The sequence below is a fragment of the Dermochelys coriacea genome, chromosome 4 (assembly GCF_009764565.3).
Source record: "Dermochelys coriacea isolate rDerCor1 chromosome 4, rDerCor1.pri.v4, whole genome shotgun sequence".
Taxonomy (NCBI): Eukaryota; Metazoa; Chordata; order Testudines; family Dermochelyidae; genus Dermochelys; species Dermochelys coriacea.
The window spans coordinates 41,854,981-41,871,761 of NC_050071.1; the positions used below are offsets into that span (position 1 = coordinate 41,854,981).

Below are 16,781 nucleotides of genomic sequence, written 5' to 3' on the forward strand. Positions count from 1 at the left end.
TACTTGTGGCACCTTAGAGACTAACAAATTTATTAGAGCATAAGCTTTCGTGAGCTACAGCTCACTTGTGAGCTGTAGCTCACGAAAGCTTATGCTCTAATAAATTTGTTAGTCTCTAAGGTGCCACAAGTACTCCTTTTCTTTTTGCGAATACAGACTAACACGGCTGCTACTCTGAAACCTATTAAAATGCATGTGTCCTTACACCTAGCTTACCAAGTGATACAAATCGCTCTATATCAGTGACCTTTTTTCATTATTTACCACAAGTTTGTCATCTGCAAACTTGATCAGTGATGATTTTTTGTTTTCTTCTGGGTCACTGATAAAAATGTTGAATAGTATAGAGCCAAGAATGGTATTAATTATGACATGATACAATATATTATGTGAGATTTTAAAACCTCATCCGAAGTTCTGCGCTAACAGCAATATCCTTTCATACGAAAGCCAGCGTATTTAGCGAGTGAGGAGTCTAATGTAGTTTCCCTATCTCAGGGTTTTCCTGGACCTGAAGTCAGGGATCAGATTCAGTGAGCTGAGCAGTAAAGTATGCACTATATTGACATTCACTAGTTATACAAAGGACTTTAATAGCCTCTGTTTACCTGATCTTTATAAAGCATTTTTAAATTACAGTATTAAGCAGTTGATCTGTACTTCCAATACTTTGATTTCACATGAGCATTCAAAAAGGTCCAAGTGTGTCTGGCAGTGGGAATTAAAGCTCATGGAGAAATGTCATTTTTTCCATACCAGACATTAAAAAAACACCCGATCATGAGTTTACATGACATCAGTCTACCATGCAGCTATAATGGGTACCTTTACAACAGCTCGTCAAGGAAAGTGATTTCAGAAGATAATCTGAGTAACAATTATGCTATTTCATAAAGATTAATCTTTAAAATAAACAAATGACCAGGAAAGAAAACATCAGATTCCTTTTAAAAATGTATGGGGTGTGCAGACTCTTATCACCTCTTAAAGGTGAACTGCAAAGCAAAATATAAACTCAAGTGTAACACAGATTTCTGTGCTGGATACCCCCTCTGAATGAGTTTGTGGGGTAGGGCCAGGAAGACATTCAGCAAAGAAGTAAGTTCTAAGTAAACTTTTTAAAAAAACTTCTCTCTGTGAAATCCTCTTTTGTTCTTCCTGGTTTACTGAAGATATATCGGAATGCATCATTTGGTTGACATCACACATATCATGGAATGAATGGATTTCAGTGAGACTGCTGGTATTTGTGTTATGATAACATCAGTGAACCTAGAAACACCAGGATGATTTCACCAAGGCAAAATATAAATGTGAAATGATTTGTTAAAAATGTTGTTCTTGTATGAATGTCCTCAAAGTGTGGTTAGAAAACTGTGCTTCATTTAAGTTTTGCTTTGCAGTTCACCTTTATAAGCAATCTGACCTAACAGTTTAGCAACAGCAAGTATGTCATTTAGAGCTCAATCCTGTACCACTGAAGTCAATAGGAGTTTTGCTATTGAATTATATAAGAGCAGAATCAGATCCCTAAGATGCCAACTGAGAGGAACTGATATAGAGCTTTTTGGGCCACTGTAGGAAGTGGTCATTAGCAAAAAGTATATCGTACTTGTATAAGTACAAGTGCATAGCGGGTATCAAGGAGAGAATCTGACCCATAAATATTAAAACAAACATAAATATCATGGAGTCTGAGAAAGCTTATTACACATCTCAGTGCTCAAATACAATTTACGTGTACATAGAATAACATTTCCTCCTCATACTTGATCAATCTTATCCCCTCTTTAAAATAACAGAATTTGGTTCAAGACTGTGATTTCTAAAAAATCTGAATAATCAGTTAAAATTCTGGTGATACAAAACTAGGAGTGCAAGATTACGTTTCAGATGACAGTAACTGAAAAGGAACATCTAGACCAGCACAAGGTGTTTAATATGTAATTTATAAAAAATCTGTACCCTGCTACATGGTGCAATCCAGTAACCAATGGCAAGAAGCGGAAGGCCCAATGCAACAACCAGCACAACGAGACACTTGATAGCAATGGTCTGTTCCCGTAATCCTGACAGATTTTCATACCAGATAGTCAACAGCTGTTGCTGACAGTTTGGATGGGCCACAAACTGTCGATAAAAAGAAAGAAAATCAAGGTTCAATACAATTTATAATAAGAATTATATAAACATTACATGCAGGATCAGCAAATAAATAAATAACAAGTATTAATTTAGATCTTTAAAAGCATGTTGTTTTTGTCCTTTCCTAACATTTTGGTTAATTTATACATAAACAAAAAAGAGAAGGAACAGAAACTGAAGTGCTGATCTGAATTAATGAGCCAAATTCTGCATTTGGATGCACAAGTGGGCAGCGCTCATTAAATTTAACAGAAGCCTCACATCTAAGACCAAGTTTGGCTCTACAGATTATGGGCTAGCTCCTCTGGGAGCTGAGTGCTCTCACGCGTTTTCACAAATTGCTCAGCCCTAACAGACCAAAATTGTTCCAATCTATATGAAGTGTTTCTATGGATCCCAGAACTTTCATATCTGAAACTAACTCACCTGTAACCCTGCCCCCTGCCACTCCCACACTCAGAGAATCTAATTTCTTTTTGAAAACCTAATTACTTTTTGAAAGCATTAAGCACCTCTTTCACCAACTATCCCATTTTAAGTTTAAAACAAGAAATATGAAGAAGCAAGATTATAATATAAGGTTTGGAACATTCCTACTGAGCAGCAGAAGCTATATTGTAATGTGTATTGTAGTGGCACTGTGTCGTTATATTAGTCTCAACAAGGCATTGTACCACTACTCATCTGACTTCTTGACAATATGGAAAGCAATCACAGAACATTTCTAACAAAACATCCCAATGGAATGGAATTCTGTGGAAAACAAACAAAAATTGCCACGAAGCAATATGAGGAAATTCCATTTTGGGAATCTGGTGAAAAGCCACTCTCCTGGTCTATGATGCTACCAGAACTCTCAGTTACTGTGTTACATGCTTTGTTATCAATTATTCTAAATATTAAAAAAGATATCACAATCTATTGTCATGTTTCCTCTGTTCTTACAGAAATTCATGACCTCAACAATATCTTAGCTGAAAGAGACTACTAAATGGCATAGTTTGATGGTCTTTCAAAAATGATGCTTTCTCTTGTATTATTTTAAAACTTGAAAGGTTCCTGAATATAGAGATTGTTACCACTATGCAGTTTTATGCTATAATTACATTTATTTATTAATGTACTAGTTTAACTGAGCTGTTGACATCATAACAACACCTTACAGAGGCTCAAATGAGATCTGAGAGGTGTATGTTTTAACTAAATAATAAAATTTGTTCTTGTTAGTTACAATAGATCATTTGATTTTGAACAAATCTCTCATATGGGAGGTTTCTTTTATTTTTGGTGACCAGTGCACATTATTTGTATTTGTTCATTTTGATTGCAGTAGTGCTCAAAAACGCCAATCAGAATTGGGACACCTTAGTGTTACATGTTGGACAAACACATAAGGAGATGTGGTACCTGCTATAAAAGATCTCAGGTCAATATTTTTAAACTTAAGTGCTTAAAGTTATGCACCTAAATCCACATTTAAGCATCTAAATAAGAGTGACCTGATTTTCAGAGGTGCTGAGTATACACCACTTCCATTAACTCTAAATCTTTAAAATCAGGCCACTTATTTAGGTGCCTGAATAATGAGTTTACTTGCCTAACTTCCAGAGACTCAAATGTATACATTTGGGATGGGATTTTCAAATCCTTCTGTGCTGGCCTCACTCCCATTGAGGTGAATAGTAAAACTCCCATGCCATTTCTAAGTGCTTTTGAAAATTCCACCCTTACGCTTTAGAATCTAAAAAAGGCAAAAACTAGACAAAAGGTGAGGCAAAGATGTACAGCATACAAGTGAAGCGATCAGTGTGCTAACAACAGACAGAAACAGACAGACAGAGAAATACTATCAAGTTGAGTGTAGGAACTTGCTTCTCCCAGTTAGCTAATAATTATCACTGTTATTAATAAATACAACATCAGCACTGGGTTGCTTGTCAGATGCTATCATTCATGCAAGGTTTACTGTCTTGTAGTTTCCACAGCCTTTTTTTTCTGGCTGTCTGAAAGTTTAATGGAAATAATACATGAAAGGTTTAGATCCAAAACTGAGACATCCTATGGGATCTATCTCCTGTTAATGTACAGGGATCTTTCTTCTTTCAGGTACATTATATTTACCTGCAACAAGCAGGTACATGCACACATTAATTTCATTAGCATCAGTGAAAGATTCACATATACATAGAGAAGGTTATTCACCAAAAGTTAATTCTACATTAAGACAAGCGACTTACTCTGTGACTAACTCTGAGTGGAGTACTGTACTTAATTCCATTTTAATATTTATTACAAATAAACACTGATATAAGAAATAGAAAATGTAGTGTAAAAGAAAGACATTTGCATTTGTTTTGATAACTTTTAAGCTTTAGTCTATTAAAATCAGTTTTGTTTTGATTTTGTTTAAAAGTGGGTTTGTTTAGCCCTAATTTTTAAACCTTGACTTTGTGTTTTATATTATTGTGAAGATGTACAGTAAGACCACCACATAGTGAGAGAGTGGTGTGAAGTTGTGCACAAGACTAAGCAGGGTGAGCACAAAAGTAAGAGCATCCTCATTGCTCTAACACTGATTCCTTTTCTAGTTCAAGGCAAGTCTGACTTTTAACCTCAGTTTCTCTATTTGTAAAATGAAGATAATAAATAGCATTGATCTGAGACAGACTGTCTCACACGGTGTTGTGACAATTCAATTAATGTTTGCCATCCACTTTAAAGATAAGAAGTACTATACAAGAGCAAAGTATGCTTACTTTGTAATATTTATAAAGTAGTCAAATTGGCCAATACTTGTGTAACAAAGTGAGAATATTTTAAAATATTTCAGTTTCCCCCATACTTTATATTGCTACCCAGTTGGGAGAAAAGGATTAAGTTTGATCTCAGAGTGGACTAAGAGACACAGGTTACCTCCCTGTCTGGGTGCAATGAATAAAATCATTAAGAAACTGGCCAAAACCATCTCAGATCAATAAGGGGTCTAAAGAGACAATGCAAGCTCCTATGGCTCCTGGATTGACACTCTCAAGAGGGATGTTGAGCAGAGACCCCCACCTTGAAAAGAAGGGACTAGGATGTATGAGGTGGGGGGGAGGGGGATAAGTGTGGGCACTGGAAGAAACTTGAGCTCTCTCACACTTGGGGACTGATTAAAGAGGAAGTCTGAGAGACAGAGCCTGAAAATAGAGTTCACTACAGATTGGCTGGTGAGTTGTGGCTTGACCAGAATGGACTATGCTTTAACCTTCATTTCTCTATGCTAACCTAAGGACTTCCTATGCTGTTTTCCACTTCACTAATAAATCTTGTTTTGAAAATGCTGTTGGATGTCACTACTAGTCCCCGAAGAGTGTACAAGTCTCTCTCAGGAGTCTCTCTCAGTTGGACTCACTGGGCAAAACTACTGGAGCCCAGTAGCTCTGCGTAGGAGGTGGTGAGGCTGTATGGCCTATCCTGAAAGAAGAGTAAGACCCCCTGGGGAGTCAGGCAAACTAAAGGGTTTCCTCCAAAAGACTATACAAAAACTGGGGCATAGCACAGATCCTGCCAATCTGTGATAACTTGCCACTAAATTAGAAAATTATAGGAGTCTTCACAATTTTTTAAAATTGTTCTGATAACACCATACAGGACTCCTGTATGAACACTAGCTAATTTTCTATGTAGCTCAGACAGATTGGTTCAAACTGCATTTTGCAGTTTGAACTAAGTTCCTCAAACTAAATAAATATAATGTAAGCACTGTACATCCACTTTACTGTTCTTTGTTCTCTGTTGAGATCATAAGGTACCACTCATTGTTACTTGCCACTCTCTTGCAAGCTAACTTCCACTTAATGTCAAATGTCATTTAAAAATGCTTATAGTAAAATAGGGCAGGCTTCTGAACAAAAATTAAATCAAGAGGCAGGTAATGAAGACAAGGAAATCGCTAATCTCTGAGGGAGAAAATGTTAATTTGATGCAGTGGCTTTAAACAGGGAAGTGATCTTCATCTTTTAATCCACTTTGCAAGAAAGAAAATTCTCTAAATATGCTGGTATGTGACTCATGTGCCAACTAAATCACATATTAAAGCATTTTCTGCTTACAGTGGAATGGCAGATCAAAAGCTAAAAGTCATTAAGAGCTTAATGTACATCTGGACTCTTAACTAACCGTCACCACTTAGAAAAGTGAGGGTCATCCTGAGTTAATTAGCAACCTGGCCCATTTTGAAAAAAATAAACACACAAATATTACTTTATTTGTAATTTAGCTTGTTTTGAGTTCTAGTTTTCTTGTGCTCTTTCCTTTTGCAAGAATAAGCCCCATGCTTTGCACTGATCGAGCCATTGTTCACCAGCAGGGTGCAGATCGAGAAGCTGGGACACCCAGCAGGAAGCTGCAGGTTCACCTTGAGCAGCAAAGAGAGACTGAAGTCAACAGGTTACTTCTAGTTCCAAAACTATATTTAAGCCAGCCCTAAAAAATCTTGGGGGAAGGGGAAGTAATACCTGCCCCACCCCAAATATCTGGGGGACTGGGAAAAAACAGCCCCTCTACTCAAGTAGTTACTAAGCTAGGGAGGTACAGAGGTCCTGGTCCTGGAGAGTGAAGTCCTCCAGCTCTAATATGCTTCTAAGGTGCATCCACAGCCAAGTTTAGCCACCCAGTAGGCTTGTTGCTAATAGTCTCGCAGCATTTTGATTTGACACTAAGAGAAAAACTGCCCATGTTATCTATTTATTCACAGACACGAGAAAGGACCAAGTGGGGAAGAGAGCACTGTCAATGGTTATGCAAGTTCCCTTCAGGAAGCAGATGAAAGAGCTGCCAAGAGGAGATTAGAGGTGAATTTAACCATTGACAACTGCATTATCTCCCCTTTATTCTATTTTATATAGGTTTTTAAACCATGATCATCACCACAGTGTCTGACCACTTTCCAGTAGTGCATTAAGCAACATGACTACACATCTGTCATTTGTTGTTTGTTCTCCTATCCTTTCCCGGGGGAAGCATGTACAGTGGAGTGTCTTGTTCAGATAGGATTTTAGATAATTTTGGTTTTGTTATAAATATACATGTTGCTACATATTTATGTTAGAGAAGCCAAGGTCAAAGAAATGTGCCTTGCCCTTGAAGTGGAGAATGGTGAGGTTTGTGATGGTCCTTAGATCTTAGGGGAGTTCATTCCACAGTTTCAGGGGGAGGGACCTCCAAATAAAGCTCTGGCTCCCACACAGACAACTCTTACTAGAGAAGGCTTTGTTGTGCCAGAGGAGCATAATTGTTGACCACAGTCTTCATCCTAGCATTTTAGATGGTCTTTTAAACATCCTGGGCCCAGATCATAGAGCACCTTGAAGATAAGAATCCCTCACCAAATCTTGTCACTTCTCCTATAACAGCTCTGAAACCCACTGGATCCACTACCAAAATTTTAATACATGCTTTGATCATTTCTAACCTCACCACTGCAATCTCTTCTTTGGCTTCCATCTTCTCAGTTTTCCCCCTACAATCTCTTCAGGATGCTACATCTCAAACTCTCTTCCAACCACATCATCCCCTCCACTGGTGCCTTCTGCATTTCTGCTATCTCATTTCTCACACCCACATCCCGCCTCATCTTTCATTACATATATCTATTTTAGGGCCCAATCCAACTCCCATTGAACTCTGAATAGGCACAGAGGCCAGATCTGATAAGCCAATTTTATATAGCTGTTTTTTACTTTAACATCTTGTCGATATTAACAGAGAACCATATTTCACTATTCAGTTTGCATTTAGTTTACTGACTGAAAATTCAGGTAACAAAGCAAGTTGTAATACATGTCTATTTTTCTGTATGAGTAGATGTAATTATAGAATTACATCATTCAATTTTAACATTCTCATGAATTGTCTTAAGTCCCTGTGATGGGGTATCTGCCCCACACTGGCAGAAAAGGGGTTAAAAGCTACCTGAGGGAGGCTGCGCAGGAGACAGCCAATCACAGAAGGGCTTATAGGAGCAGCCAATCAGGGCTGGGCTGGCCCATATAAGAAGGGCTGTAGAACAAAGCAGAATGAGTCACTCCCTAGAGCTTGAGAAGGGAGGAGAGGACTGGCTACCTTGCAGGTGGAGGGCAGCAAGCACCATGGGCAGAGCAGTGCTGCAGCTAGAGACCCAGGGAGCTAAAGGCAGCTCCTGGCAAACTGCAGGGATCTGCAGACTGAGGCTCTGATGCAAGGGCAAAGAGGGAGCTGGAGCCACTGAAGGAAGTGACCAGACTGTGGACTGCCACTGAGTGGAGTGGCTGGACAGTGATTGTGGGTCCCCCTGAAAGGGTGGGAGCATGGCAAAGCCAGAGGGCAGTGTCACTGAAGAGGATACTGTGGTCCTGGGAGTGATGTGGATCCAGGAACATAGGTGACAATGGGCAAGATGCCACCAGGTGCAGTGCTAATTCCCTGGACAGCCAGCAGGAGGTGCTGCATAGTGAGTCATGCAATGTCACAGTCCCTAAAAGGAACAGGCCTTAGCATATTTTGACATTTTGGCTGAAATTTAAAAAGGAAGAAAACAGAGGGGGGAAATATATATATACTCTGAATCTTCTCCATTATCTATTAGAAGTTACACCTTATGATCAAATCCTTAAGTCTTACTCTGGCCAAACTCCCATTGATTTCAGTTGAACATTCCTATAGTGGGTTTAGCCTGAATAAAAACTGCAGGATTTGGCCCACTGAGAGCAACTTATTTGCGATTGTTTGCAGCTTAAATGCAGAGATAGCTAGTATACAATAAGGAAGGACAAACAGCATTGCAGCAACTCCTTAGCATGGTGAGCCAGTCTAGTTATACTAAAAATTATACTCTCCTGGCTTTTACTTCCCTTGGACATGTGCTATTTGAGAGGCTACAGTTTCATCTTGATCATTAGCCTCAAAATCATACCCGGTTTCTGGAGCAGGGCTACATTTTTTTTTTTTATGTAGTGCATAGGATATTACGTGTAGGAGCTCTGTTAAATAGTCAGAGTTATGAGCTGCATTTCCCACACGATGCACTTCTGAGGACGTTAGCTTTTAACTCCATTTTTTTTTTAAAAATGGGGCTTTTTTCTCATTAATTATCACACGGACCTGCAGTCCTAGCAATGCTTGGCTGTACTTTTGTCTTGCAGAAGTGCACTTATCTTTTGTAGACGAACTCAGAAATCCAGACAGAAATATGGAAGGCTAAGGACTGTGGGTGAAATTTTCAGGAGTGCCTCACTTATGTGTTCAAAATGTTACCCCACTTCCTTGTGTGAAGCCAAGAAGTGTTTAACACAAAGTTGAGGGTAAAGGTACCCTTTGCAGCCCCCCAAACCCAAATCTGCTCTGCAATGTGACAGCTGTTACAACTTGCACCAGCTACCAATGGCCCCAAGAGGCTATTACAGCACCAAGGCCCCCCCACCCCTGCCCCTACCCCCACCCCAGGGTGGAGATTCCCTGGCCATGCCCTCTTTCTCCTTGTCATTCTCTCTGTCCTGGCCAGCTGTTGGGAGTGGCATAAGTATAACTACGGTGACTTTACCCCACCCGAGGATCTCCATAACTAGCACAGATTCTCTGGGGTCACTGTGGTCACCAATTCACTGGGTTTAGGGCCATGTTGTGCCAATGGAATGGCCCAAGATTAGATCTAAAAACTTTAATTTATCTACAGAACAAGTACAGTGTGTGCACAGAAACATGCACTCCATGCCATTCTATTAATGTGCTCCTCAACTGGATGTGAGGAGACTGAATGGATATTGAGATTGAGCAATTTTCTTTCTCTCTCTGCTGAGAATGCTAAGAAAAATACCATAGTGATGGTGATTTTTGCATTGAAGATGCTTGTCTACTGGGATTTGACTACAAAGACAGCTCATTTAACCAAGCATTGAAAAGACAGCAGATGCTAAAGAACTTTCAGTCTCTACCAATCTCTTCTAGGCTTTTAGACCATGTTAATATTGGCTAGCTTTGAACCACTGATCTAGAGAAAGATGTTCCTGTTCCCATCATTAAACCTGTCAAGTATTGTGAAGTTTGCCAAGAATTATCTTGGTTTTCCCCAGTTTTGAAGTATGACAGGTTGTGCAAACACTAGCCTGGAAAAAAGGGGATTAAGTAGCTGCTCTGGCCCCAGCTGCTCATCCTACCTGCAGAGCACACACAGCTGGAGGAGGAGCTCAAAAGGGGAACAGGCCATCTTAATAGAGGAGCAGACAGTGAAGGGAACTGACTTGCACTCTGAGCTCTTGGGAAGGAGTAGTGAGAGAGGTCCTGTTGCCTGAGGCTCTGGTTGCAGAAACTATATCAGAGCCATAAGGGAGAGACTTGCAACACTCAGAAGATCTGAGACTTTACCTTTGAGGTCAGTTATTTACTGTTTATTACTTTACCTGTTGGGAAAGAGGGGACTGGTAAGAAAGTGATCCAGGGAGGCAGTAGTATAGCTCTTTTGGGCACAGGACTTAGAAAGGGCAGGCCCAGGTTCCCCTACCCCCAGGAAGACAGAAGGCATAAACCCTACCCCTAATGGGGGAGAATCTGGGCAAGGGAAGATCCTAAAGGCCTATCACCTAACCAACAGGGCTACCCCATTAGGACTCTTTATATAACTGCAAAAGGGGGGGACAGAGAGGTATGACCTAGGCAGAGGGTTGGAGTGGCTGTCACCAGGGGCGGTGCCAGAGAAGAAGTAGCCTTGCTACACCTGTGCCCAACCAGAAAAGGATATCTGTGGTGAGCATCTTCTTTCACTTTTACAAAACTATATGATGGTTAAGGATTTTTTTAAAAAAAATTAAATAGCAGTATTTTTGTAATGGTGATTTTATCCTGCTTCTACACACAACCATCAGCGTAAGTCCTATAATAAATAAAATATAGGTGCCACTATATTTCTTCTGCATGTGTTGCTAGGACACCATTTTAACTATTGTATGTGTTGGCCTAATGGGACCTTGGAGAAAGAACAAGATAACTATACATGGAAAAATTTCTTTACATAATAATGAATTGATAAAACCAGATGGGTGAGGTAATCTCTTATTGGACCAACTTCTGTTGGTGAGAGAGGACAAGCTTTCAAGCCACACAGAGCTCTTTTAAGAGTTCAAAAATATCTCTTACCAACAGAAGCTGGTCCAATAAGAGATTATCTCACCCACCTTATCTCTCTAATATCCTGGGACTGACACAGCTACAACTTCACTGTATACAATGAACAGATAAACATTTAACTAATCAGTTGCATTCTAAAGAGTTGTATTTCTGGCTGTAAAAAATATTCATTTCACAGAATAAAGTATTTTTATGGCAAAAAAAATCTTTGTCATTGGTATCTACTGTAGATATACTGTGCTTTGAGTATTTACAAAAACATATGAATAAACTAATTGATTAACTAGCCATAAAACTGAAGTACCTGTTTCCAGAATTGAACTCACTCTGATTTATTTAAACAGAAGACACTATCAAGTCAGACAGAAATTTTCTCTATAGGGCTGCTTGACTAACAGCAACACATTTGCAGATGAGCTGTTGGGTGCTAATAAGACGCTTTCAAAAATATGATTAAAGAAACAGAGTAATAATTGAAATCTGTTCTCTTTCAGAGCAGTGAAATAAAGGCTCTCCTTAAAAAGAAAACTGTATGTAGATGCAAGACTTTCCAGGAAGGTTATGATATAATTTATTTGATCAATTCCAATACTGCAAGTACCAAGTAAATAACATTTTTAAAAAAATGCTAACAAAATAGCCCTTTAATGATAGAAATCCTGTTGTGGCTATCGCCTTCACTTTTGATTAAAATGCTATCACAGGGATTGGCAAGAAGACTCGTGCACATAGCTACATTAACGGAGTGAAATGCTGGCCCCATTGAAATCTTCCCTTCCATTGACTTGCATGAAACCAGGATTTCACCCACTGTAATTTGTGTAAACTATGTCATCTTTTTGGCTCATGCTATTTCTGTAATTAAAAATACAGGGCCAAATTCTCAGGTGGTATACGCTGACATAGCTCAACTGGAGGGTTTTTGTGTGTGTTAATTTACACCTGCTGCAAATCTGGCCCACATATTTTGTCTTAAGACAATTTATGGTCAGTCCATTAATACATGCAGAATATGATACAATGCATTCACATACAACATTGTCTGAAAGTGCTGGTTACATAGTTACCTTTTTTACTTCATACTTAATGGCTAGTTTGACACGACTCAGGGAAGCTCTGTGCCTCTGTGTTTCAACTGGCTCAGCATCCAAATCCCCGTTTAGAATGGCTTCTACCTCTTCAGAGTCTCGGCAGAGATCAAGGACACCAACCACGAAGTCCTTGCATTGCATAGACAGCTTGCGATAGTCATTCTGAAAAGGAAGAGTTAAAAAATAATAGCCCTTGACTCACAGGATGGGTATGCTTAACGGTTGACAGTAAGGAAACATGGACAAATTAATGAAAGCTTAATAGTGTCATATTTATATTGCACTTTACATCCTCTGTGAATCTCTAAGTATCTTACAAATGTATATAATACTATATTATATATTACAATCATTTCACTCTCTACTAAAAGGCAACAGACCACCTCTGAGGTGGCAACTGTTTAATGGTGCACTATAATACTACACAAAGGTTTAGGACAAGTGAAGAAAAATCCTGAATCAAAATGAAAGTGCTAAGGAAATTTCAATGGTAAAATGGAATTGCTCAAATTGGAGACCAGAACCCTGGACTTATTAACCTTACTTCTGCAAAAAATGCCAACGTATATTTAAGTGCCAGATACATTCTACGGACATTGCCATTTGGGCTGCAAGATCTAATTTCTGTTCCCTCCATCATTGCTAAAGGTGCTGATAATCCTTGTTCTTACTTTTCTTTTCTTTCCTCTATTCCTCTCCCCCACCCATCCTTTCCCCAGTATTTGTGAGAAATTCCAAATTGCCATAATTTGTAACAGTATCTTCTCCAGCCCTCCCTAGATACCTTTCCCTTCCTTTCCTCTCCCTTCTCTTCTATGTACCTCCTGCATATGTCTGATACGAACCAGTCCCTTCACAAAACTATCTACCTTGTTAATACCCTGCCCTTTCCTCTCATCTGTTCATTTTCCACCACTGTTTCTCCCTCCACTACCATTACTGTCAATAATTGCTCTGTCTTTATTACCTTCCTCAAGTTTCTAAAACGTGTCAGTATCTGCCCACCTTCTTAAAAGAACCTTCCCTTGATTCAGAGACTCTTTTTAAAGCTCTCTGTACTGGGAATTAACACTGTTATCTGAACTAGTTTTTAAATGTAATTTAACACAATTTAAACATGGTTGCCTAGGCACTGTTGTTTAGAACAGTGCTCTAACCTGTTTACCTCAGCTGCCCATTGCCTCCATCCTCACGGCATAGATAGGGCCTCATAGTCCTAACTTCTCTTTTTCTCAAAAGCACTTGGAAAAGTAGCATTTTTTCATCTCTCCAGTTTTGCACCACAATATCCTTGTCCATTCCCAGTCTGGGTTCAGTGCTGGTGATAGCATGGGAATCTCTCAATTGTATGTAGTTATATACTTCTCTCTTTCCGCTGTCTCTGGGACTCTCTTCATTCTCTGTGACCTCACTGCTTCCTTAGATACTGTGGGCTACTCTGTTCTCCTGGACTACACCCATTATTATGCAGGTGTGTTGAGATCCCACCTTTATACCTGTCAACCTATTATTTCTAGGGTGCTGCAGTGACAGCTTTTCTGTGCATAAGCCCCTGTTCTATGCAGTGTATAGCACATTGCTGACTCTTCTACCCTTTTCTATTTACCTCCTCCCACTGAGTCATCTGTTAACTGTAGCTGCTACTTTAACACTGTTCATATGTGTCAACATCTTTAACAATTTCCATCTGAAATTGTCCACCCTCTTTGCTTGTCTTCACAAAAAATTTGTGGCTGCATCTCAATATTGTTGATCCAACTTCTGTACATAATCTTAGTGTGATGTCTAACCTTGAATCTTATTTCTGCAAACTTCTATGTCTGCATATCTGACTATGATCACCTCCGTGACGTTAGCCATGCATGCCTATATCTCAGTTCCACTTCTGTTGAAATCTTCATTCATGCTTTCATCTCCTCACCTTGATTTCTCTAACACCTTCCTCAGTGGCCTCGCCAAGACCCAGCGCTTGATTCCCTCATATACAGACGCAGTTGGCCATCTTCCCACATGTACAAAGAAATATGATCCCATCAGTTGCATAAACAATCCTACTAGTCATCATTCATTTCAGGACCCCAATTCAAGACTGTATTCCCTTTTCTTTTAAAACCCTCCATGCACTTGCTTCAGCTAGAGTTTCCTATAGGCCATAAAAGGACCGATGTGAATCCTTTGTCTCCACATACTCTGACTATTCTCTCTTCATCTAGCACTGGCATTCTTTCTTTTCACACACTCCATCTTCTCAACACTCTTCCTCTCTGCAACTCCTGTCAGCTGGAAAATCCTTCTTGTATATCTCAGTGTTACCGTCTGCACATCTGCAAACATATCTCTTCCCTTGCTTAAGCTCCTCAATTTCTTACCCCTTCTGCTATTAGTTTTGTTAATTCTTTAATCGAATTAGCATTTTGTAATATGTTTTGGAAAATTGCTCTACAGACCAATGTTTTAAAAAAACAAAAATTGGGGGGAGGGATAGTTCAGTGATGTGAGCATTGGCCTGCTAAATCCAGGGTTATGAGCTCAATCCTTGAGGGGGCCATTTAGGGATCTGGGGCAAAAATTGGGGATTAGTCCTGCTTTGAGCAGGGGGTTGGACTAGATGACCTCCTGAGGTCTCTTTCAACCCTGATATTCTATGTTATACAGTATTTATATGTACTATTTTCAAAAACAAAAGCATTGCTTATTAGTAATTAAGAAATTGAAAGGTTTCCCTTAAATAATTTGCTACTTAAAGACAGTTGCTACCGTTTTCACTACTACTAAATAGGCATTTATATAAATGGTGGAAAGGAAAGCACATTAATCACCAGGGACAGAATCATTTGGAGTTAAAAGAACAGACATAAGAAAGGAAATTAACACTTAACATTTAGTTAATAATATAAGGAGTAGCAACCTGCATCGAATTTGGAGGGAGGAGCACAGGTTGCAAGAGAGAAGAGTTTGGAGGAGGCACCAAGAAGCCAGTCACTGTGGATACGGCTTCAGTTAGGGTTGTCAGGGGTCCAGTTTTCGACAGGAATGACTGGTTGAAAAGGGACCCTGGTGGCTCTGATCAGCACCACTGACTGGGCTGTTAAAAGTCTGGTCGTCAGGGCTAAAGCAGGCTCCCGGAAGCAGCGGCATGTCCCCGCTCTGGCTCCTAGTCATAGGGGCAGCCAGGGGGCTCCATGCGCTCCCGCACCTTGCCCCTCGGTCCCACCCCAGAGCACCCTCCACCACCGCAAACCCCTCATCCCCAGCCCCACCCCATAGCCTGCACCTTTAGCTAAAGCACTTACACCCCACCTGCACCCAACCCCCTGACCCCAGCTCGGAGCACCCTCCTGCACCCCAAACCACTCATCCCCAGCCCCACCCCAGAGCCCGCATCCTCAACTAGAACCCTCACTTCCATCCCCCCTCAACCAACATGGAGCCCCCTCCCACACCCTGAACCCCTCATTTCTGCCCCACCCTGGAACCCATGCCCCTTCCCCTACTTCAAACCCCTTGGCTCCACCCCCCAGCCTGGAGTCCCCTTCTGCACTCCAAACCCCTCAGCCCTGGTTCCACCCCAGAGCCCTCAGCCCCACTTGGAGCCCTCACCCCCTCCTGCACCCCAACCCCCAAGCCAGCCCCGTGAAAATGAACAAGTGAGTGAGGGTGAGGAGAGCAAGCAACAGAGGGAGGGGAGATGGAGTGAGCAGGGTGTGGCCTCAGAAGGGGAAGGGCCTCAGAAGGGGCGGGGCTTTGGAAGAGGGGCAGGGCAAGGGTGTCAGTTTTGTTCAAATAGAAATTGGCAACCCTAGGTTCAAAGCTAGCTGCAGTTGCAGCATCTCTATACGTAGCTCTCTTAATAAAAAGGCATTTTAGTTTTAGAAACATGGAGTCCTCTCATGTTGTTACCCAGCATGCCATACAGGAAACATAAGGCCACAAATTATGGCTCAGATCCTGCAACTGATAGTGTGTGGGAGGATGCACCTACATAAAACCTCATCGCCAGCAGTAATAGCATTATATTGATGGGAGAGGAATCACAGTCATCCTAAGTTCTATTTTCTGGCACTTATAATTTTTTTAGGAAAAATCAGTCTCTGCTCTGACATTAATTAGTCCTATTCTCTGTTCAATGCTGTTTTTTTTTTGTTTGTTTTTGTTTTTTGTTTTTTTTTAAAGTTTTTAGCAAAATGTAGTTTGGCTTTTTTGAGTTATCCAAATGACTTTTTTTTTTATGCAGCTAGGTCCAAATTTTGTCCTTGCATGAATACAATTTAATTTAATTGTAAGAAAACTGACCAGGCTTTTTCTTGTACTTTAAAATGCCTTTATTGATGTAGATTACATAAATCTGAGTGGTGAATATGGGATTCACTAAATGAAGAAATTGTCTGAGAAATAAAGGAGTTC

General features: G+C 40.2%; 1 protein-coding gene across 2 annotated transcripts in view; it reads right to left on the reverse strand.

Moving 5' to 3' along the window:
* Nucleotides 1-16,781, reverse strand: part of TRPC3 (transient receptor potential cation channel subfamily C member 3) — a 62,195-nt gene that overhangs the window by 25,639 nt on the left and 19,775 nt on the right. For both annotated transcript variants that reach the window (XM_038399363.2, XM_043514035.1), the window contains exons 3-4: nucleotides 12,354-12,539; nucleotides 1,966-2,130 (exon numbers count right to left, since the gene is read on the reverse strand). In XM_038399363.2, the coding sequence (XP_038255291.1) occupies nucleotides 1,966-2,130; nucleotides 12,354-12,539 (351 nt within the window). The remainder of the gene's footprint in view (nucleotides 1-1,965; nucleotides 2,131-12,353; nucleotides 12,540-16,781) is intronic.